This window comes from Macaca fascicularis, chromosome 9 (genome assembly GCF_037993035.2).
Source record: "Macaca fascicularis isolate 582-1 chromosome 9, T2T-MFA8v1.1".
NCBI lineage: Eukaryota > Metazoa > Chordata > Mammalia > Primates > Cercopithecidae > Macaca > Macaca fascicularis.
In genome coordinates, this window is record NC_088383.1 from 23487756 (window position 1) to 23513000 (window position 25245).

The window sequence follows — 25245 nt, forward strand, 5'->3', positions numbered from 1 at the left end:
GGAGAAAACTGAGCTTGAGATAAGTAATCATGCAAGGCAAATGGGAGGGTTAGAATCTGAAATAGTCTGGCCCCAAGGCTGGCCCTTTAATTATTATGCAATGCTGCATTGATTGCAAAATCACCCTATGTATTTCCTCAAAACAAGAAAAAAATTAACAAAGGGATTCAATACAAACACAAGAGCAGTGGGGCATCAACTGGCTGTGGGCACCTGAGCAAACATTTCTACCACCTCCCTTGTCCCGGCACTTGCTCCAGGGTAGAAAAAAGGATTTGGTCCCCCATGTAACACCCTAAGGGAGACAGAAGAGGTGGTGGTACCCTGATTTTACACATAAGAAAACTGAGTGGTTTTGGTAGTCTTAAGAAATGCCTGAGGTTCAAACAATGTGTGCCAAATGGAAGCAACTGTGTGCATGAACCACTGCAGCCTATTTTATCCAAATGCAATTCAGGATGGCATCTGCGATTCAGAACAGCCCACAGCTCATCCCTTGAAGAGATCAGGCCTGCCCTCCTTTGTCCTCGTCATCCTACCTTCTGGGAACCTGCATTATCCTCCAGCTCTGTAGTTAAAAGGCCTGAAAAGGTCATCCATATGCCAGCCCTCTTTTCTTCAGACCTACACATGATAGAGCCCTATGTTTATTCTGACTCTTGCCCCTTCTCTTCCCAGGATGCTCGACTGCCACCCTAGTACCTTTCCTCCCACTGCATATGCATCTTTATACCAGAGGAGACTTGTTTTTGCTTTTGTTTTCCAGAAGTTCTTATTAAGCATTTTCAAATTTTATTCCTTACTTTTTATCATAAAAATCTAAGTCCTCACACAATCATTTGTGTAAAATAGAAATACTTTAACATTTAAAATTCATTTCTGTATGTACACCCTACCCGATTCCACAGTGAGGTGGTTCTCCCACTGTGTCATTTGCTGTTTCCAGGTATAAACTCCTGACTACAAGGGAAACCCTGCTCTCAGCGTAAAGCTTGACCCATGAGGGTTTGAGTAAACAGCTCTCAGGAGCACACCTTAAACAACACAGTTCTAACTTCCCAAAAATAAGCCTTCTTAAAAATATGTTTCTCATCGTTACCGAATAGGAAGAACTGCTGGAAACAGAACAATAGTTGAGATTCTAAATTTCTTGTCATTGTTAGTCTGGACTGTATAATAGAAAACCATCCTATAGACCATCAGTCCCCAACCTTTCAGGCACCAGGGACTGGTTTTGTAGAAGACAATTTTTCCAGGGACTGGGGTGGTGTGGGGATGGTTTTGGGACGATTCAAGACTATTACACTTATTGTGCAGTTTATTTCTATTATTACATTGTAATATATAATGAGATAATTATACAACTCAATAATATATAGAATCAGTGGGAGCCCTGAGCTTGTTTTCCTGCAACTAGATGGTCCCACCTGGGGGTGACGGGAGACAGTGACAGATCATCAGGTATTAGATTCTCATAAGGAGTGAGTAACCTAGATCGTTCGCATGCAGTTCACAATAGGGTTTGTGCTCCTATGAGAATCTAATGCTGCCACTGATTTGACAGGAGGCAGAGCTCAGGCGGTAATGTGAGTAATGGAGCAGCTGTAAATACAGATGAAGCTTTGATTTTTTGCCCGCTGCTCACCTCCTGCTGTGTGGCCCAGTTCCTAACAGGCCACGGACCACTAATGGTCCATCCGTGGAGCAGGAGTTGGGGATCCCTGTCTTAGATAATAGAACATTGTCTAAAATCCACACTAGATTATTTGAGAACCAGGGCAGGATGGGATGTGATTCTAAATAAATATATTACAGTAGCTGCATCTAGATTCTTCCGTGAAAGGGGTAGGCACTTGGTGTCTCTTTTCCTAGACATCATCTTTTCTGCTCTGTAGCTTAGAATTCAGGGCTTCAATAGAGTACTACCGTCAAATGTTTTCTCAGAAATATCTAGGCCCCACCTATGGCCTTCCCTTAGAGATGGAGCAGCCCTTCCTACAAGACCACAAGTCAGGTTCTCATTTGACCCTATGGTACAAGGTCTTTACTACTTACATGCAAAGGTAACTATGGTATACGAATCTGCTTTCAGTCAACAATGCAGAAAACATGTCCTTTAGGCACTCAGTAGAGATCTCAATTTTTCACCGAGTTGGAATGGAAAATGTTCTTGAAGGAATCATCTATTCAAGGCTGATCTCTGTTTACAGCCGGGCTGGGAGAAAGCCGTACCTCTGGGCTACCTCACTCTGGGTGTGTGTCCCATTTTGCCATGGCTTTCATGAGACTCAATAACAAATAGTTCTGCATATCCATTAATTTTAGTCCTATTTTAATTGATTGGGGTCATAAGTTTTCCTTAGAATCAGGGAGTGAAAATAAACCAGTATTTGTCCTCTCATTAGACCAGGATAGTTAGATCACAGATTTGTCATGGTTACTAAGAAATTCAGACCTAAGTTTCAAGTTCCAATGTCAGTTTCCTTAACCAGGACCGTGAAAAATTTTATGGTTAAATGTGTTTTTCTCTCCTCGTCTTTACAACTTATTATTTTTTTTAACTGACTGCATTTTGCTTTATTTTACCTATGCATTCTTGTTTAAACTTTTAAGGCTTTTGGAGAGTAACACATACAAGGATTTCACCTTCATCACTAAAAACAGTCCGAGAGTGATTCTACATGGCATCTTGATTCACTTAGAAGGCAACTTCTCAGGAAATGAGAATCTATTTATGAGTATTCTTCACATTTCAGTAATAGCTAGACAAAGCATGTGTCTAGAAGTAGAAAGCAAAAAGACAAAAACTGAAGATGATTTCAAGGCCATATGTTTGGGAAACAAAAGAACAGAGTCGAGAGATCTGAGAGAGAAATTAGTTTTTAGGAAGTTAGATATCAACAGATCTCCACTAGTTCCCATCTGGGGAGCTTAGTCATCAACACACTACCCACAGATGACCTTAACACACACACCCAGCCTGGTGCTGAGTGGGGAGACATAATTCTGGTCCTCGCTCTATCACTGAGCACTGTTTCTTTCACTGTCTTAGCTTTCTCATCTACAACATGAACGGATTAGGGGGAAAAAAAAATCACAACTACCATCTGGTTCTGATGTTTTATGAATTTTTTTTAATGGAAGCCAAGAAATGAAGGGAGCCTGATAAAAAAGGTGTTAAGTCCAGAGTCACTCTCTCCTTCATTTACACCCCTTATCTGAGTATGCGGAGCCCTCGGATTCAAGCAAAGGCGATTCAAAAATACAGTACTGGCTGGATGCAGAGCCCGTGGATACGGAGGACTACCTTTTCATATCCCCGGGTGCCACAGGGGTGACTGCAGGCCTTGAGAATCTGAGGATTTTGGTGTCTGCAGGATCCTAGTACCAATGCCCCAGGGATACTGAAGGGTTACTGTACCTGAAAATCTAAGTGATGTGTATGGGGGAGGGGTAAGCAAGACAATCCACTGAGTGCAAGAAGAAACTGTCAGAATGTCTACTTACACTTAATTTTACCTTAAAAGCTAAGAAATGCAGCTTTTACCAACACTGACAGCCCTTATTTAGGTCCATAGGTTAGATGTCACATGCCACTTAAATAACTCAGGATGTGGCAGTGGGCCCCTCTGTCATCTGTTCAATTTATTCACATAGGGATACCATCTATGCAGTATAAAAAACAAAACCTTTCAGTAGTGAGGTGGGGCATGACCCCAAAATGTTTTGTAACATACAGAGGTGTTACAGTTCTCTCGTGGGCAAAACACATAGAAGAATTGTTTTAAGAATGATTAACACATTTTTCCCTTACATAAATACAATTTGCTCCAAATTTCCTGACCTACTCTGATCGCAAGTGGCTGTCAGTAAGACCTGGCAGATGTTTTTTCAATGACCTTAATCAGTCCCTTCAAGGTAAAAATGAGGTTTTAAGAAGTGCTAGAAAATAACCGCTTTTTTGAAGAGAAACTCAGACTACAGAGAAAGTATTTTGAAAAGAGATGTGCTTTTGTATCTTTTGTACAAACAACTTAGAAAATACTTCTCATCTGTTTTAAAATTTTCAATAAATGTAAAACGTTTTTTATTTTCAACCCTCTTTATCCTTAATATAAACTGGAACACATTTTATGAGAACTTAGTGCTATCCACAAAAATAGAAATTTGCCAGAAAAATTTTAATCAAAATTTTTATCTAACTGGCGGACAATGTGAAAATGAGAATCACCAGTTAATAAGCACAGCCAACAATGCACTGGATCAGTATACCTTTGTAGGTAACTTTTTGAGCTATTAAAACCAAATAGCAAAATGAATATAGGACCAGACTTTCAAACTGCTTTCTCATAAAATATTCATCATTTTTAAAACCAGTGATACAAACTCATCCACACAAACTTCATTTGAAAAAATAAAATCCACTACACACTAATGATAATTTTTAATGACACCAATAATTTTTAACAAGTTTTAGTTATTAATATTTACTTTCAGTGCATCCTGTTAAAATTTCTGCATATAAGACAAAATAATTCAGTAGTACACAGAGGAAAACTTATAAAAAAAAAAATTTGTATATTGAGAGCACATGCTCAGATTTTTTCACTGCTAAGATGCAAAAACTGGGATACCTGTAGGTAAATTAGTGGTAATCACTGCAGTTTATCCTTGTTTTTCCCAAACTCACAAAAGTGACAACTTTTAGAATTATTTATTATTTGTTTCTCCCAGTACAATCAATATTTCTTTTAATCAAGGGATTTCCTAGGATGGCTACACAGAGAAAAAAAATCCCCTATATCAAGAGAATATTTTATTTCACAAACCAAAATGTACAAGTCATTTCTGCCTCACTGAATTCAATATACAGTCTTCTCTTGGTATCTTTGGGGTATTGGTTCCAGGACCCCCCAGGATACCAACTCCGTAGATGCTCAAGTCCCTAATACAAAATATTATTTGTGTAAAACCTGCATGCATCCTCCCATATACTCTATATCATCTCTAGTCCATGTGTAAGTACATAATACAATGTAATGGTCACAGTAAGTAGCTGTTTTACTGTATTGGTGCTTTTACTTATATATTTTTTATTTTTTTCCTTTAATATTTTCCACCTGTGGTTGGTTGAATCTGAAGATTCAGAAGCCTTGGATACAGAGGGCTGACTGTATACAGATTTCTTCCCACCACCCATCTCACCTTAGAACATGTCTTGAGTTTTTTCCCTAATTATAAGAAGACTGCATGCTCAATATTTTTGTAAGAAACCTATAAAAAGGTGTAAGTAGAAAGCAAAAAATCATCTGTAATCCCTCCTCAGAGGGACATAATATTTTAAAGGCACACTGGCTATGTTCCCACTCAACATTATCAGTCATGTGGCCAGATCAGCACAACAATCTCAGCCAACGTATGTAACAACTAGGGAATATTTCAACATATGGTAACATATTTTATTTAGCCCATCAACTTCTTTACTTTCACAAAATAACTGGTTTTTTTTGTTTGTTTGTTTGATTTTTGTAGGAAACACAGGTTATAAGGGTCTCTCCTCAGCTGACATGCCCAACAGTTATAAGTGTGTTTCTAGCTGAGCCAATTACTTTAGGACCATTCTACATGCCATCAGAAGAGTCTTATCTTCTTATAAATTACCAAATAGAAATGAATCCTTAAGTGGTCTCTTGTTCTGAAGGTTCAGAAATGGGAATAAATTTGTTTTGAAATAGCCTTTGGCCACTCTGGTTAAGTGGAACACAATTTATTTCATTCAATATATTCCTCTATATGGAAGCTTTTTTCAATCTTGCAGACATTTTTCACATAAGAAAAAAAGGGTAGTTTCTTAAAATAGGGCATAAAAATTTATATCCATAATTTGTAAAGTTCTTATTTTGAAGTTAATGAAAAATTACATATAGTTTATTCATACTGAAAAGTCACCTACTTCCCAAAGCCTATTCAGAATGGTCTGTTTTTGTGTCAAACATTTAATATTTTAAAATGCTAGAACAAGGAATAATTCTCTATTAGGTAATCATCCAAGTTAAATATATATTATCTTTTACAAAAGACCCTTAATTTTCTACTTAATTCAAGCTTTAAAAAATAAGGATCAATTAAGGTTCCATTTTAAAAGAAATATATTATCCCAAGGCTAATTTTAAAGCCTGAATTCATCTAAAATAGTCAGTAATTTAGGCCTCCTGAAAATTGGCAACTGTAGTTAGCACTGTCACAATAAAATACATCCACATAAAGTGGAAATAACAGTGTATCTAGATGGCTACAGTTTATAAGCATGACCTTTCCTTTCTTTCTAAGAGCCCTGCTTTTTTCCTTCACTTTTCTTCAGTGTTCTCTGGAGTTCATTTCCTTCAGCTTAAAAAAAAAAAAAAAGAAAGAAAGAAAGTCTACTTTGTATGTTAAGTAAAAGAGTTAAAAATTAAAATTGCATTTCTTTTCCTTTCTGAGTGTCTTGCTATCTAAACGGAAAGAAGCCTGAGTACTTACAGTTATGCAGCAAAGCTTTGAGCTTCCATACCTTTCTTGCCAGGCTTCAGAATGTTTGTGAGGTCAGCACAAGTGACCGGCATTATTTCTACTACAAAATGCTGGACAGAGTGGTCAGCACACAGAATCAAGCTTCAAGCCAAACTATAGGACCACAGTAGAGGGACGGTAACATCCAACATTTAAAAAGCAAGGCTGGGTGTGGTGGCTCATGCCTGAAATCCCAACACTTTGGGAGGCCAAGGCAGAAAGATCACTTGAGCCCAGGAGTTTGAGACTATCCTAGGCAACATAGCAAGACCCCCACCTCTACGAAAATTTGTTTTTAAAAATTAGCTGGGCACGGTGGCACACAACTATAGTCCCAGCTATTCCAGGAGGCTGAGGCAGGAGAATCACTTGTACGCAGGAGTTCGAGGTTGCAGTGAGCTATGATTCACACCACTGTACTCCAGCCTGGGTAACAGAGCAAACTGCATCTCAAAAAAATTTTTAATTAAAAACACACACACATATACTGTCCATATACTGTAATTATGGACTCTAGAAGATGTCACATTACATTTTCTGAAGTGGTTCATGTGAATCATCCATAGGTCGAGTCTAACGTTAAGCAGGCAGACTGAATAACGAACTGCAAATTCCTGACTAGTCTACTCACATGGGGAGAACTCTGCCTGCCATTAAATGCTATTGGATTGGGTTTAATATAAATCATGTGGGCTGTGGCCAGCAGAAATTAACCAACCATAGACAGTGGACGGTGACCTGCTTCCGGGATCCAGGCACTCTCTGCCTAGAGTTCGATGAAGAAAAGCTGGGAGAAGTGGGTCAGTTGAAAGCAGCTCTTTTGAGAGGGCAGACTTGGGCCAGGCAGCCTATGTGGGAGCCATCCTCCAACCTCAGACCTGATACTCCCACACTGCCCGTGTGCGTACATCTTTGGTCAAACTGCTGAAAATCCCTATAAAGAGATTTCAGTGGGTTAAAAGGATATGGAAAAAAAGGATATCTTTTTGTTCTAATCTTTGCTGTTCAACTTAGAAGCCTGAAAGCAGAAGATGTGGGAAAGCAGCTCTTAGCCACACTGCTAGGGTTATAATCTGGTATAACCCTTTTTGAAAGCAAATTGGCAACACATACTAAGAGCCTTAAAATATTCATACCCTTTGACCAAGTAAATTCCCCAAAAAGAGAATCTGTTCTAAGGAAATCATCCCAAATAAGAAAGTTTCATACAGGGAGATGCTGACAGCAACATTATTTATGGTGGCAAAATACTGGGACCAATGTTTGGACTATTAAACTTCATTAAACTATTTAGGTTGGTGCAAAAGTAATAGCAATTTTTGCCACTGAAAGTAATGGCAAGAACTATACTTTTGTATCAACCTAATTATTAAGCAGTGATCAAAAAGTTAAAATCACTGTGAATACATAGTAAGATGAAATATATAGACAGAATAGTCTCAATAAGATTTTTTAAAAAGATATTGGAAAGAAACACATTAAAACATTAACACTGGTTGCTTCTTCATAGAATGGCTATGGTAATTTTTTATATTTGTGTGTGTGTTTCAAGTTTTTCAGAAAATATGCTATATATCTGTACTTATTAGAACTTAAATTCCACTGAAATCATATTTCGAATTCACCTAAATAAGCATAAGAAGAAACTTTATATAACACATAATAAAAATATTCACTATTGGCTATTTCCTGGCTCAAATATTCATTGGCATGTGTTAAATTTGTGAGTATCTGATGCCAGAACTGCAAGAGAAAGTGAATTAGACAAAAAGATTAGCTTCTCCTAACCTATTTTTTTTTAATGTCCCTAAAATTTGCTCCTGTCCTCCTACTTTGGCGCAATGTGCCAAAAAAGCAAGTGCCTTATGGATTTATCATACTTTCAGAAACAATATCTGTTTCCCAACAGTTCTTCTGATGCCAAAGCATTTAACTTTCCATCTGGGTGCAGGCAGAACCTAATTTATGAATGGGTTGTGTTCCAAACATTCATTTGTAAGTTGGCCCTTTGATTCTACAGGAAATGTACTCCAAGGCCTAATGTAGTAAGAGCCTGTGGACTTGGTCTGAGAGAGACAGGGGACAGCTGAGAAGAAAACTTCTGTTCCTGTTCCTGGACACAGAAGCAAGCTAAGGCCAATGCTGAAAAAGGTAGCTGCTGAGTAGCGCAGGGAGACATCCTAACACACTAGATACCTGGGAACGTGCGCAACTTAGGAGGGACATATGGTCAGGCCAGAGGAGGATTAGTAAGAAAACTCAAAGAGCCGACAAAGAAATTAATGTTCTGCTTGTTTAGAGCAGTATCTTCAAAACTTTTAGGCTATGGGCCACTTGGACAACACAGCTTCTTCCATATCTATACCTGGTTACCCTTGGAAACAACCAACCAACCAAAAAACAACAATGATTACACCTTTCTCTGGGGAACTTCCAGCCTGGGCATATAGTTGTTCAAAATACATTGTAAATACAAACACTTTTATTGTAATGCAATATATGTATTTCTGAAAAATTTCTAAGTTCTGCATACACACTAAAATCCAGATTTTAGGCAGACCACATAAAGACTATGAAACTCTATCACCAGAATGCTTAAAAATAAAAATCCTAAAAATAGAAAAATAAACAATATTTTAGTGTAATTTCTAATAGATATATAATGGACTTTAGAAATAGAAAGGTGAGGATCACTAGGGAAGGAATATAAGGAGTAACCAGGCTTCTAAGTCACACAGACTAGGAGAAAATGTCCAAAGATGGGAGAGAACCCTGAAATGAGTACTTCCAAGATCGAGCAGCCGGCTGCTGGAGTCAGGAGGAAGAAAACGGATGCAACAGCAAGGTATACAGTCCTGTTTCCCAGTCTGGCTTGCTGCCTTGGACTGTATTAGTGTACTTTGCACCTAGCTGCTGATACTTGGAGGCAGTGGCGTACTCAAGGAAAACTGCATGCGGACCAATTCCTACATCCTATGCCACATTCCCGATACGCCAATCTCATACAAGTGAATCTGCATTATAGAAGCATGTATGTAGCAGCAGCAAAGACTGCACAGTGGTACATTTTCTAAAGCAGATTCAAATGTGTAAGGGGACTTTTTAAACCCCACTGTCTTGTCTTCTGTCCAGCCTCAACACCACCTGAAAGCTCCTCCAAAGACACCAGTGCTTGGGAATATGACATGAGAAATTTTGGATGCATGATCCAAGAAAAGCAGGGCAAAGCGGGGCAGCTGCTAGCACACAGGCACCTCTGTGCACATCAGAAAATGAGCCTCCTCTGCGGATGACTCACAAAAAGGGTGCCTGTCTCCCGCTAATGCAGCCCCTTGCTATGGTGTGCAGGTGGCAATACTGATGTCAGCCCCCACCTGCTCCCACCACCTGCAGCCTTTGCGCAGGTCATGTGGAATGCTATAGAGGTCACTCTCGGGTTGACTAATACCAAACACCTTCCTCAAAGTCCAAGTTGAAAAAACAAAAGCAAGGCTTATTTATTACAACTACAAATAAACTAAGCTCTGAATTAGTGTGTCTAGCAACTTGCAAATATGCTTCTAAGCCTAAATGACCAAGCCTAGAGAAACTAACGCAAACAAAAGTAATGTAAATAAGAACACCTCCATAAGAATGGACACGAATAAAACCATAAAATCAGAAGGAGAGAAGTACAGTGGCACCTGAAGAAGGGTTTGGCAGTCCCCTGGAAATGCCACATACCCTTTGCGCTTCCGTATGCATTACTCTGCCTGTAACGTGTTTTCTCCAGCTTCTCCATCCATCACGCTAACTCTAACTCAATTCCTGAAGAATTTCAAGAACCCACCACTAACTCTCCCAGAGCAGTTCATTAATCCTCTGCTGTCTCACAGTATCTGTGGGTACAATCCCAGTCGTGGCAAGGGGGACGGGGTACCTCGCCAGGAGCTAACAGCCCCCAAATAACAGCAATGTAATGGAGAGCGTGAATGGTAAGAAACTGACCTACGTGAGTCACTGTCGATTCCTTCCTATCTGTTACCTAACACAGTCACCAAATCCAGCTGATTCTACCTGAAATATCTCTAAGCACATCCTTTGTCTGCTTGTTTAGAGCAGTATCTTCAAACCTTTTAGGCTATGGGCCACTTAGACACCACAGCTTCTACCACATCTATACCTGGTTATCCTTAGAAACAAAAAAGGCAACAATGTCTATTGGTTGTCTGTTACCCCTGCCCAAGCTCAGGTTCCCATCACCTCTGGAAGACAGCAATGGCATCCTTCCTTCTTGCAGTCCCACCTCCTGTCCCACTGACTCCCTTCACGGATCCATCCCTGGAAGGCCGCAGAAGCGCCACCATGCTTTGGCTTCTCACTGTCTCACTTACTGTTGGCTTCCCTCTTTTGAAACTTTGAGGTCGATTTGCATTTCTGCTGATAGGGTTATTCAGGTCAGCTCTGCACTGAAAATAAGTAAACGTCTTGAATAAAACATTTTCTTAAACATCTTCTTGAAGGCATCAAAGAGTTGGAAGAGGGAGGAGAGAAGTTGGCCTGCCAAGATCTTAGTGAAAACTGGAAGCAGGAAGAGTAATTAGTCATGGAAGCCACTTTGGCTCTAAAGGCTTTGATGGTCTCATGGTTGACAGGAACAGAAGACAAAGCCTAGGGCCCACCCAAGGTATGAAGTCTAATAGGAAACCTTTTCTCCATAAGGCTACAATGGGTCTACCAAAAATAAAATCATTCCACCCCAGGGACTGCAGCTCAATTTTATATCATCATGAGTTCCAAAAAATTCCAAGCTGTGAATTTAGTTTCAAATGGTCTTGGTCTCCAGTACCCCTAGACATGTGGCAAAAACAAACAATTCCTCTGGAAGGATACGTCTTTATCCTAAGACTTGAAGAATGCTCCCTGAATAACTATCCAAGGGAAGTGAGCAGCTAAGAGCCAAAATAAACCAAAGATAAACGGCAACAAGGCACCATGAAGAAGAACCAGCAGAAACAATACACAATAGAAAAAGACCCACAAAGGCCTGAGATACTGACATTATCACTATTCTTACAATGTTTATGGAATCTTTAACTTATGGCACACTTCTGCATACTAGTATTTTGAGAAGCATGTCTGAAGCCATTAAAAGAACAAGTCAGTAACAGCACTGCAGCACACTCTTCTACATAATAATATCTTAGATTACTTAGAAATGCATTCATAGTCTTCACGCAATTCACTTGGCGCCCCTTCAACATCTGACACTGTTTGAGAGGAGCTGTTTACTTTCTGAACCTTCTCTGTCATGTTCACAAGACACAGTTCTTGCATGCTGCTGTAAACATAACCTCTTTCTTTGGCACTGGCTTGCAGTTACCCCATACCTCTTATCACCAATTTGCAGCAAGTTTTCCCCCACTCTAATGCATTGCACAACCCGCTCAGCAAAATGCTCTAAAATGCTCTACGCTTGATTATAACAAAAGTACTCTACACGTTGATGAAAATTGAATATGGGAGGCCTCATGGTACACCACCTGAGAACTAATGGTCTATGATTTAGAATCCCAGCCCCCCTCATTCATTCAACAATATGTACTGAGCGCCTACTACCTAAACACACTGTTTCAGATGTAGGGATACAGCTAGTAAATAAGAAAAGTCTCAGTTGCCAGGAAATTTCCTGTTGTAGTTGAAGGAGATAAGCAATAAAAATGTACACAACTCAGTTTCAAATAGTGTTAAGTGTCACAGAGAAAATAACAGTATGATAGTGGAGGGGCTCCCTTAGCTCAGGAGGTCAGAGAGGCCACCTGAGAAGGCAGTCCCTTAGCTAAGAGACTAAAATAACTAATAGTAGCTAACCTTCCAAAGATCTGAGGGAAGGCTAGGCATGGTGATTCATGCCTGTAATCTCAGCACCTTGGGAGGCTGAGGCAGGAGGATTACTTGAGGCCAGGAGTTCAGGACCAGTCTGGGCAACATAGCGAGACCCCCATCTCTTAGAAAAATTTTTAAAAATTATCCAGGCATGGTGGTGCACACCTGTAGTCCCAGCTATACCGGAGGCTGAGGCAAGAGGATCGCTGGAGCCCAGTAGTTCAAGGCTGCAGTGAGCTATGGCCGCGCCACTGCACTCCAGCCTGGGTAACAGAGCGAGACCCTGTCTTAAAAAAATAAAATAAATAAAAGAGGGAAAAACATTCTAACAAAGAGAAAAATGAAGACTGAAGAACTGTGGCCGCTCTGAGCTTGCCTTTAGGAACAGAAAAAGCGCAGGGTGGCTGGAACATAGGAATCATGAAGAGGGTGTCATGGGATGAGGGCAAGGAGGAAAATGGGGCCCAGGCCAGTAAGATCATGCAGGTCAGAAAAGGTTTGGATTTTATTCTAAATGCAATGTAAAGCCTTTAGAAGGTTTAACTAAGGACATGACATGAACTTATCTACAGTTCAGCAAGATTCCTTTGCCACTGCTGCAGAGAAGGCGGACTGAAACGGCAAAACTGAATGCCGGGAGACCAAACACGAGGCTACCACAGTGCTCCTGAGAAGAGGATTCAAACAGACACAAGCATGCAGATTCAGGACTTGAAAATGGGATGTGGGGAAGGAGTGGGGAGAAAAAGCATAATCAAGGTTAGTCCCTACGTTTAAGCTGGAGCTCCTGGTGGTCCATTTTCTGAGATGGGAAGAGGCCAGTTTAGGTTATGACGGGGGATGAGGCAGAGTGCAGGGAGGAAATCAAGAGGCCTGCCTGGGACATCTGAGATGTCTATTAGGTATTCATGTGAAGATACCCGGTGAGAAACTGAATACAGAGCCCGAGAGGAAAGTTAGAGCTGAAGTTAAACATTTCTCAATCATCACTGTAAAACGGTTAAAAAAAAAAAAAAAAAAAAAGGCCACGTAGGTAAAGTAAATGTAATTGTAGAAGATGATCCTGGACAGAGGCCTGGGGCATTCCAGCGTTTCCAGACAGAGCAAAGGAGGAGGAGCCTGTGCCTAAGGAGTGGCTAGTGAAGCAGAAGGACGACAAGCAGCAGAAAAAAGGAGCCCCCTGCATTGAAAAACGTGAGCACCGCCAGCGATGCTGAGTTGAGCAGTTTCCTTGGTGTGCTGCAGGTGAAAGCTGGATTGGAGTAAGTTAAGGAGACCATGGCAGGTAAGTTGAGGGTTGGCGGGTAGGGTGTCTGCACAGAAACAGGAGACCTCACCTGTACACAAGGCCTTTCACTCCTGCTATGAAAAGGAACTGGGCAGGTGTGGTTGCTAACACCTGTAATCCCAGCACTTAGGTAATCTGAAGCAGGACTGCTTGAGACCAGGAGTTTGAGGCAGCAGTGAGCTGTGACCGCACCATACACTCCAGCCCAGGCCAAAAAGCAAGACCTTATCAAGGAAAAAAAAAAAAAAGGAACAGAAAACCTGAGAAGACACTACAATGCGAGACTAAGGGTGAAGGAGAGCTTCTGTTGTTGTAGTTTATTCTGCTTTCAAGATGGGAGGCCCCAGAGCGGTGAGCCATGTCAGTGGAAGGTACTGCAATGGTGGGAATCGTCTCTCTCTGCACTATTCAATCCAGCAACCACTAACCACATGTGGCTAGTGAGCACTTGATATGAGAAACTGAATTTTAAGTTTTATTAGCTGAAATTTAAATTGCCGTATGTGGCTAGCAGCTACCAAACCAGGCAGGGCAGCCCCTCCAGCATGGCTGTAGACTGACAGACCCAGCTGTCCAAAATTTAAATGGGATGGTGGGAAGAGCAAAAGCTGATGGCTTCTATTTGTTCAATCAATGCTTTCTAAATGAGGTTATATGCTGAAGGGAGGACGGGTGGACAGGACACTAGGTGGAAGTTGAAGGAGAGGGGACAAGGAAGAAATGACTTCAGAGAGTACAGAACATATTAAAGGAGGCAGTAACTCTTCCGGGTCGAGTGTCATTTGAGATTTGTGGCAAATTTTAAAGTAACCCTGGTCAGAACTGCTGACTTTTCTCTGGCAAACATCAACCACTTGGTCCTTCAAAGGTGGCTTCAAACAAACTACTCTTTCAACCATCTCCTGACATTCCCATTATGTTCCTCTGTGGTTTTCAATTTTCTTGGCTGCAGGACCTTTTTTAACCCCTTTACATATTATATTCTGTGCCCCAGTTAAAAAAAAAAAAAAAAAAAAAAAAGGAGAGGACAAAAACAAGGCTGTTCTGGAGGAAACTGAGGTAGGACTAAATTCCCTCACCTGCTCAGTCCCCTCCCACCAGCCCCTGAGGCACATCTAAGGAACCTCAGGGCTTGAAACCAAAGATTTACCCTGATGGATGTTTCTCAGACTTAAATATGCTGACAATCACTGTGTCTTGTTAAAATGTACATTCTGCTCCACTAGGTCTGCAGAGGCCCAAGCTCTGCATCTGTAACATGTTCCTGGGTACTGCCACTGTGGCCACAGCCAAAGCCAACTACTTACATTCTCCACGCTGCTTGATTTTGCCGGCTGTCAGACCCTCGGCTGCATACGCCTTTCCCCACTGTATTAGTCTGTTCTCACGCTGCTATGAAGACATTCCTAAGACTGGGTACTTTACAAAGGAAAGAGGTTTAACTGACTCAGTTCTGCAGGGCTGGGGAGACCTCAAGAAACTTACAATCATGGCAGAAGGGGACGCCCCTTATTTAAAGCCACCAGGTCTCGTGAGAACTCACTATCACGAGAATAGGATGGGGAAAACCGGCCCCATGATTCAATTATCTCCAGCTGATCCACCTACAACACCTGGGGGTTATGGGTACAATTCAAGATTAGATTTGAGTGGGGACACAGCTGAACCATATCACCCATCTTCTGCAGCTGGGAGATTCTATTTAATCTTCAAGGTCCTCCGCATTGTTACCTCCTCTCAAGGCTTCTCCAAGTCCCCCAGGCAGAAGTAATCATGATCCAGTCCTGGTTAGCACCTTGGCCCCATCTCCAACCACTATATCCCCGCCTCTTGCTGTGCTCCAGCCATGCCAGCTTTCCTGCAGTTGCTGTAACAGGCCAAGCAAGCACCAGCCTCAGGGCCTTTGCACCAGCTGACCCCTCTGCCTGAAATGCTCTTCTCCCAAATTGCCTCCTGTCTAAACCCTTCACCGACTTCATGCCTTTGCTCAATGTTCGGCACAGTCTATTCAATACCCTCCACCCCCAGCATTCTAGACACTGTAGTTATTTATACATATATTTACTTTATGTCTGTGTCCCCTGTAGTTATGCACAATTTGAGGGCAAGGTCCACAATATATTCATTTTGCATCTGAAGCATCTTGCAGTGTCTCCATATTTAAAGACAAGGTGAAATATCAAGCCAATAGCTGACACAACTTGCAACTAATGAATGTGAATTAGATTTCTGACACTTCAAAGAACCTAATCGCTAGTGGAAGTGTGAAAAATACAAGAAAGAACATAACAAAATAGATAAAGTAAAGCAAGGGCACAAGGATAACTCTAAAATGATAATTCATAACTCAAAAATACACAAGGATGCCAAGTACAATGGTGATGTTCTACGAAACAGGATAAAGTAACCACTGATTTAGCATACAATCTGATAATTTGCTACATCTTAGCATTTAAAACATTTAAAAAAAATAGCATAGGCATGGTAGCTCAAGCCTCTAATCCCAGCACTTCGGGAGGCCGAGGTGAGAGGATTGCTTGAGGCCAGAAGTTTGAGACCAGCCTGGCCAACATAACAAGACCCTGTCTCTATTTTAAAGAATAGTAATAATGACAGCTAGCATATTAAGAACTTACCATGTGCCAGCACTATTTAGGCATCTTACAGGTATAAATTTATTTAATCCATATAACAAACTTCCAAAGTAGGTACTGTTATTACCTTCTTTTATAAACAAGGAACTGAGAGGCAAAATAACTTGTTCAAGGTCACATAGCCAACCGAACACTGACTCCACAGCTCTTAATCACTGTGCCCAGGAAGCTGAAAAACGATAAACATTTAGAATTGCAAAGCTTAGCTGCAGGTAAGTTACTGTTTTAAAACTCCCTACAACATTTTTCATAAACAAATTATGTATTGGTTCTCACCCTACATGCTCTGAACATTAACAATGAGTTTCTTTCTATAAAGGGAAATATAGTTTTTCAAGTAGTTTTCTCCCGTGTTAACAGCTAATACTCTGTCCATCCAAGAACAGCTCTTAAAATTAAGAAAATAAAAGAACTCAAAGCAATGAATGACTCCTGAGCTTGGCCCAGGCAGCACAGCTCAGTGGCTAAGGGAACAGCTGTGAATCTCAAGTACTAGGCACTGTGACCAAGGCGGTAATCAATTCAGCCCATGCGTGTTCCCCCCAGAGTATTCTTCCTGGCTGCTGCGTGCTCCCCCTACTTTCTCACCCCACACTATCCCCATCTTATTCTTGGAAGGGTTCTTAATGGGGTCGAATGAACTCCCAAGTGGTCCATGGATAGAATTAAAGGGATCCTTGAACTTGGTAGGACATATCCTTTGTATTTTCATTTATTCCTTTAAAAGCCTCATTCTGAAAAGGAGTCTATGGCCTTCACTGGACTGCCATAGGAGTCCCTGGTACAAAAACGAAAAGAAATAAGGATAAAGGCAGATACAGGGAAATAAGCTAGGGGGTTTCAATATCAGTCGAGGAAAGAGGGAAACAAATCTGGTTAGGAGTGACAGAAGTGAGAAGGAAACGAAGAGAGGAGTCAAGGAAACTACCCAGGTATTCCTAACAAAATGGCATCTTTCACCTTCCTTCTACTTACTTTCCAAAAAAGAGGAGTTGCCTCTACTTCCACTCATTCGCTCCTTAAGTCTTTAAGCTTTCACACCCGCCCCCAACCCCAATCACTTTAGCACAAGCACAGCCATGACTCTCAAGCACTTGGGAGCATCTAATTCTGCCCACCTCTGTTTCCTCTTCCTGTTTCTTCTTCCTCGGTCCTTCCCTCAAAGCCAAGTGTCCCCAGTGTCCCCGCTCCTGTGGTGGAGATGTGACTTACCAATTCTGTACACGCAGGTCTCAATGGTCTATCCCAGCCCTAGTGGCTCCCAAGCTCCAATCACACCTTTCCAGCATCGCACATGGTAGTGTCACCGCAGGATCCACCCACCACCACCTGCAATTCCACATTCTTGAATCTAAATTGCTTGTCTCCCTTTCCAACCTACAATTTCTTCTCCCAAATTTTCTAATCTATCATGGGGCCACCATTCTTCTAAGGGCTCATCACATACAGTTGGGGCTGGCGGGAGGGATCCTTAGTGGCAAAGTTCTTCCTTCCACTGCTACGTAGCCTATGGACCTGCAGCATCGGCACCACCAGAGAGTATGATAAATGCAGTCTCAGGCAGCACCCTCACTGGATCTGCTGAATTAGACTCTGCATTTTAATTTGTATTGTTTCTTATTTAGTTGGAGCCTCCATCTGTCACCCAAGCTAGAGTACACTGTACAAACATGGCTCCCTGCAGCCTGGACCTCCTGGACTCAGATGATCCTCCCACCTCAGCCTCCTGAGGAATTCGGGCTACAGGTGTGTGCCACCATGCCCATCTAAGTTTTTACATTTTTTTGTAGAGACAGGGTCTTGCTATGCTGCCCAGGCTGGTCTCAAAATCTTGGCCTCAAGTGATCCTCCTGCCTCAGCCTCCCAATGCACGGCTAGGATTACAGGCATGAGCCACTTGCCCAGCAGCAGAGTCTAATTTAGCAGACTTTTTTTTTTTTTTTAAGTCCCCAAGTGATTGATATGCACCGTAAATTTTGAGAAACAGGGATCTGGTTCTTTTAATATATCACCATCCAAACTGCATTTGAACTTTATTACTTTTAGGCATCATTTACCGAATCCTTATGATGTGCTAATTACAGTGCTAAGCCTTAAATACAGTATCTCATTTAACCCTCAACCCTGTGAATCATAATCATTATCTCCATTTTAAGAATGTAAAAATTGAGGCTCAAGTGACTAAATCACCTGCTCAAGCCCATCAATGCCAAAGTTAGCATTTGAACCTCATCTGTCCAACCACAAACCACTTTTGCCAAATTGTACCAATTCCCTTCAATTCCAAAATTTGTATTTCGAAGGCTATGCTGGCAGAATTAATTACTCTGGTTGACTGCATTTTCTAATCAACTTAAAGAAGATTTTGGTGGTTTATTATAATTATTGCCGGCAACCTTTCTAAAGGCACAGCAGATCAGGATACCCTGGAAATAGAAATTATTGACCTGACATGGGCATCATTCTGAGTACTGAAGTTTAGTAACTCTAAGTACTAAGTGACACTAAGTACTAACTATAAATACTTAGAGTTCACTCTAAAGTATCTGACAAATGGAGAGGAAAATGTATTCTGTTCTCTGGTCATAATCCCAAGTTTTAGGGAGTATAAAATGACTTCTCTAATAAACTTTCTGTATGTCTGCTTGGTGTGTTTCTTTCCTCTGAAGATTAAAAAGAACAAAAAAATAGTCTGAGGAGACTAGTTCTTGAATGAATGGTAGCTGAGTTCCACTCAAGAATTTCATCTAATGTCTAATTTTAATTTTAATGTAATTGCCTTATTATGTCCTATTCAGTCAAAGTCATTTCACAGTCACTCACATCACTTTAAAACTTAGTTTCCTTATCTTCTTTCAGTGCCCAAATAAAAACCCATGAACCTAAAAAAAAAAAAAAAATTATGATGCATCCAATAATATGGTCTTTATTCCAAAAACCAGAGCCTGCGGAGAATACAATCAAAGCCACTGATGCTCCACCAAAGACACCATGCATTCTCCAGTCCACACACAACACAGCACACGGTGTTCCTCAGGCTGGCCCTTACAGATCCCCACAGTAAGGACGCACGGATGTCCAGAACCATCCAGCTCTATTACTAGGACAGAGACCTGCCTGACACTGCCTGGCAGGCCCTTTCCCCTCTCTGGGACTGTTCTTTCCCCAACGCCAACAGGCAAGCGCTGCCATGTTTTTATAACTGTTTAGTCCAAGGGATGGCCACAAATGACCAAAGCCAGACCAATCCCAAATGGAATCCTTCCATGGTATTTTTATAACTGAATTAGAGACAGGAAGCCCTTTTTGGAGAGCAGAAATGACAAAATATGAAATACAGGAACCGTTCATTCCCTGCTCTGTGGAGGAACCAGCCAGCTATGAAGGAGAACTGAGCCAAAGGGTACAGAAAAGTCCCACGCACTCACACACCCACACACTCAAGCACCCAGCTCTTCACATGGTTCCATAACCAGCCTTTCCTTCTACTGTGATAGGCCCCCCAAACCCCTCAATACCTGACATTTTTGCCAAAGCTCATTTGAACTTCTACAGCTTTAAACCAAAAGCCTCTAACATCAATACTTAGCTACTTCTAAATAGTATATATTTTAAACAAGTTTTATGTGCTTTAAGATTTTTCTATATGGATAATGTTTTCCTTTGGATATTTAAATAGGTTTTAAAATACTAATTTCTAAAAGGCTCACATTTCACTGTGGATAAAAATCTTTTAGAATATCTATTTGAAATAAGTCTTGGCTCATATCATTCAACATGCTCCCCATACTATTAAAATATCATCTTAAGACGCTTACTGCTTGATCATTTTTAGTTTAATTCTAAATGTAACAAGACAAAACTGCCTTCAGTCTTTTCCTTTATGTATTCAGTTATATTCTCTGCTTAAAATACTTAAAAATTGGCACTGATCCATTCACTGATGGGTATTTTAAGTTAGAAAGCAGTAACATATCAAATTAACCACACAATGGCAGGCTTACTCCCGACGATGAACATTGCCCAAATCAAGATTTTCATTACCACCTCAATGGACTTGAACATTTTCACCTTAATTGCAAGTTGTTATGTTTCAATCAAATCGACTTTGGCTTAATAGACTGCAGTGCAGTTCAGCTACATTCAATATAACAAACTCTTAGTTCACAGTCTCTTAAAATCACCATAGATTTCCTTCTCCTCTAGTCAAGGTCTTGAAAATTCCCTGAATGCTGCTGCATTTGGAAGGTTATAATAGTAAGACAACTTTTATATATAGTATTCTACAAATCCTAGTATAACACTGTGCACCTAGTAGACTGAAAACACAGACTCTTGAGTTAGACTTGGAAATCATCCAAACAATCTCAGTTCACAGGTGCAAACACTGATGCCAAAACCTGACCTTAACATGCCCAAGGTCAACAGTTAAGAGTTTAAGAAAAATTTAAAGCGCAGATCCAATGAACGTTTTACCACAGGACGCGGAAGATGCTCATATACAACACCATGCTTGTTTGTTCTTAAGACTGCTGACGTTATTTATTCTCACATTATACTATAAACTTTGGTGCACAGAAGGTCATATAAAACCTTAGTAACACATTTACCTAATATCAGACACTGTCACCTAAAATGAAATCAAACCAGAAATACACAGCATCTAAGTGCTTAGATTTCATGTTTATATTACACCTCCATTCTTTTTTCAAAAATAATATACTAAAGAAAATACACATTTTGAAAAAGAAGGCTGTGAAACAGACCTTTCTTATGTCAACTCAGAGCCCTCAAAATAAAGATATTTGGACAAAAATATTAGAGGTGTTTTAGCAATCCTTCCCATAGTAGCTAACACTGTATGTGCCCAATATGTATCTGTTGAGTGAGTAACATGCTTACATTTATATGAAATGGAAACTTCACTCCTCTGGTTGTGGATACTTAGAATCGCTAACTTCTCTTGAGAGCAAAAGAAAAATAACACCAAATGTACTATTTACAAGTCATACACTACGAAGCACTTTAGTTAAATATTTCCAATTAGCAAGAAACTCTAAAACAAATGTAGCAATTCATAAATGTAAGGTAGCAACATAAGTTTTTACAGTAAAACATACACAAGTACAATATTTTTAAAGGCAAACTGGAATTCAGACGAGTTCCCAGAAAGCACACTCTCTTTCGGCAGCATATTGTTGACACCACCTTACTAAATTAAACCCCGAGACAGAAACATTCTCCTGACCAAAACACCAGAACTCCAAAGGAGATAAAGGCACATGAGTAATATGATATGAGTAAGCACTACAGTATTCGTCCTTTTTTAAATTATAAGTTTCTATTCTAGTAATAAGGGACCCAAAAACTAATAACGTAAAGAATAAAAAAGCTTAACAAAATTATACGTAACTCTACATTGTAAACGTATTACCTAGGAAAAACTGCATTTCATTTTCTGTAATAAAACTTGAGAGAGGAGTTTTTGGTGCAGTAATGCATGCTCTTGTAACAACTTACAGTCCCAAATAGCTAAAGAAGTTGTCAGGAAGTTACAATGAACTTCAGTGAATCAGTCATTAAGCTGGATAAAAATAATCACTTCTCAACTTCTTCAAAAACACTCACACCATGCAAACACGATCGATCCTGATACTGTTTCGCCCTTCCCCCTACGCAGCTTGGGGAAGAAAAATACAAAAACGATGCTTTTAGGCATTTTAAACAACTTCACTACATTGAGAGTGTGTTTTTTTCAAAAAGCCAGCATGGTTTTCTGTCATTTCCACTACGCTGAAAAGGACATATAGACATCCATCGAAATTAAAAGCAGGGAAAGCGGACTTACACTTTTCCCCAGATGCTAAGTGACTGCAGTGACTAAGGTCATGGTCAAAATTCACAGCTCATTTAAACTTTCCTGGCTGAGCCAACAGCTCCGATCATGTTTCCTGATCCTATCTAAGTGGATTAAAACTGCAGGAGTTTCTCGCTGTCAGATCAGCAGGAGGCTATTTCAGACCCTCAAACCGCAGTCCGCATAGCCCGCAGCGGCGCATCCTCCAACCCCGACTGTGCGTGACGCTAACCTTTCCACGCGTTCTTCTCTAGCCTTTCCCACACCCCCCACAGCGGCTGCGCCCAACTCGGGACCCCCTCCGCCCGCGCCCTCCGGGACCCCCGCCTGCTGTCCCTGCCCCGGCCGCCCTTCTGCAGTAGGCGACTTCTGCCCGACTCCTCAAAGTGGGGGGAGGCGACGAAGGGAGGAAGACTCCCCGCCAAGGGCTCTCCAGCCCGCACAGCGGCAGGGCGATGCGGGAGAAGCGCAGGGATGCCGCCCGACGCCAGAGCCATATTTACATCGGCTGCTGCTTTGCCAAAAGGCCGACTTGTGCCCAGTAATATTGCCTTTAAAGGAAAAAGAAAGGACCTAAGCACTAAAGCTGCTGCCCCAAATCTGCTCGCGCTCCGGTATCCTCGCCCCAGTGTCCCAGTGGGAGGTTCGCACGCGCCCAGCCCGGGACAGGTACACCTGCCCGCCGGCGGAGGACGCGGGCGCCGCGCCGCCCCCACACCGGGCAGCGGTCGCCGGGACCCGGCCCCCAGCAGCTCCCGCCCGGGCTGACAGCCGAGGCGGCGCCATGCCCCGCACAAACTTCCCACCTCCCAGGCAGCGGGGACCGACCCGCAGGCGGGCGGACTGTGGGGGGCACTGGCACCCACCGTGAGATCCACGTGCACACGGGACCCCCGTCCCGCACCTGGCCCTAGATCTAAAGGGGACGCAAGTGGTGCCTGGGCGGCCCGGAGGGCTGGGGGCAGACGCCGCGGGGCTGGGGGCTCCGAGGCAGGCGAACAGCCGGAGGGCCGGGGCTGGCTCCGGCTCCCCGCCCCGCAGCAGCTGCAGCCGGAGGAGGAGGGGAACGAGGAGGAAGAGGAGGAGGAGGAGGAAGGGGACCGCGCGCCGCAGCCGAGCCCTTACCGAGTGGTTTACTCCCCACATCAGGACGCTGAGCAGCGGGTCGCTGGCCCGAAACAGCTTCACTTTCTGCGCTACGAAGTGCTTCTTCTTGGTCTTGGTCTTGCTCGCCAGGACGGAGGACCCTAGGTTGCCAGGGGTCGCCATGGCCGCCTCCTATGTCCCCTCCACCGCCGCGCTCCCGAGGCCGGGGACCCGCCCTCTCTACACCCCGGCCCGGGGAGGCAGCCGCATCCCCCCGGCGGCGGCCCCGGCGCGCCGCGCTCCGCTCCGCCCGCCGCCGCTGCCGGCGCGCTCGGCCCCGCTCGGCTCGCTCCGCCCGCTCGGCCCGGCAGGCTGCGCTCGGCTCGCGCCCCGGCCCGTATCCCGCGCCCGCCGCGGCTCCGCGCTCAGCCCGCGGCTGGACCCGGCGCGCCGCGAGCGGCTTCCGCGTTGGGCGCCGGCGTCATGACGCAGGGGGCGGGCGGGCGGGAGGTGGCTGCGGCGCCGCGGGCGGGGCACTGGGTGCGGGGCGCGGGGCGCGGGGCGCGGCAGCTGGACCGTTAGGCTGTGCCCTCCCGCCCCGGCTTCGCTGCAGCCGGACCGCCGCCTGTGCGCGGGCGAGCTCCGGGCGTTCGCTCCCGGCCCGCGGAGGAGGCCGCGGGTTACGAGCGGGGAACCTGGGGACCCCGGCCGGGCGTCCCCTGCCGCTCCCCGAGGAGGGAGAGGACAGGGTGGACAGAGTGAGGAGGTTGGGCAGAGGAGCCCCCAGGTGTCGATCAGCTGAAGGAGGGAGGCTCACGCGCTCACCCACGCCACGAGTCAGGAGACCCAGCCAGGTGTGAAATGCTACAGGAGACTAGGGCTTCCCAGCACCGAGGGGAAGGACCGGGGCACGTTGCCGGGTCAGTCCCTGAAATGAACTTAATACCTTTGTGCCATTAACGGTCTGGCCTTTCAGACCCTCGATATGGGCCTCCTGGAATCATTCAAGAGGGAGACTCCCACCTAATAGGCTGGGCTGTCACTGCCAACCCACTCCGTGCCCGGGGCAGGACCCTGGGACCCTCATTGAGAGTCATTGGCTTAACCAGGAGAATCATGCCCTAAAGTGCACCTTCTTCCGATCCATCACTATGGTCCTTGCCATCCCTGCCTGTTTTCCAGTGCACTGACCGTCCATGGAAATCTTCACCGTCTTCCTCCAGATACACCTAAATGTAGCCCTTATTATGCTGAGAATACCTGGCCTACCTCAGGAAGCTGCCATTCCAAGTATGTCTAAAACCCTGCTGCCCCCATATCGTCCCTGCAGTCGTCATTCTGTGCTATGTATTTACTCTGACACAGGCCTCCAGTCCTCACTGAATAGGTTCTTGGAAACTGTCACCTTAAGCAAAACACCATATAACAAAACCAAATTTGCCATAGGCTGACATAAAAAAGAAAGCTTCCTAGAGCTTTCTTTCTGGTCACAAAAACATCACCGAACTTCGAAGTAAAGACTCAAAACACTTCTAATATTAAACATTAAAATAAATGTGAGCTATACCTCTTTTTTATTTTTATTTTTTCCCTTGAGATAGGGTCTCGCTGTGTCACTCAGGCTGGGGGTGCAGTGGTGCAATCACAGCTCACTGCAGGCTCCACTTCCCCAGACTCAGGTGATTCTGCCACCTCAGACTCCCCAGTAGTTGGGACTACAGGTGTGCACCACCGAGCCTGGATAAACTCTTTGTATTTTTGGTAGAGATGGGTTTTCACTGTGCTGCCCAGGCTGGTCTTGAACTCCTGGGCTTCAGGGATCTGCCCACCTCAGCCTAAAGTGCTGGGAATACAGGCACCAGCCACTGCACCTGGCCCACCTACATTTTTAAAAGATTGATAAAAACAAGATAATGGTTTGCCAAATTTCTGGTGAGTCAGTGAGC

The 25245-nt window shown here is 43.2% G+C and overlaps 1 protein-coding gene across 5 annotated transcripts in view; it reads right to left on the reverse strand.

Annotated features, from left to right (window-relative positions):
* The window catches only part of PIP4K2A (phosphatidylinositol-5-phosphate 4-kinase type 2 alpha), a 177988-nt gene extending 154224 nt beyond the window's left edge, over nt 1–23764 (reverse strand). For 3 of the 5 annotated variants that reach the window (XM_005564793.4, XM_065520411.1, XM_005564792.4), the window contains exon 1: nt 23339–23764. In XM_005564793.4, coding sequence (XP_005564850.1) covers nt 23339–23482 — 144 coding nt within the window. In that variant the 5' untranslated portion in view covers nt 23483–23764. Of the gene's footprint in view, nt 1–22204; nt 22437–23079; nt 23273–23338 lie in introns of those variants that run through there. The other 2 variants (XM_045399685.2, XM_065520413.2) reach the window with 2 other exon arrangements.
* Between the last annotated feature and the right edge of the window lie 1481 nt (nt 23765–25245).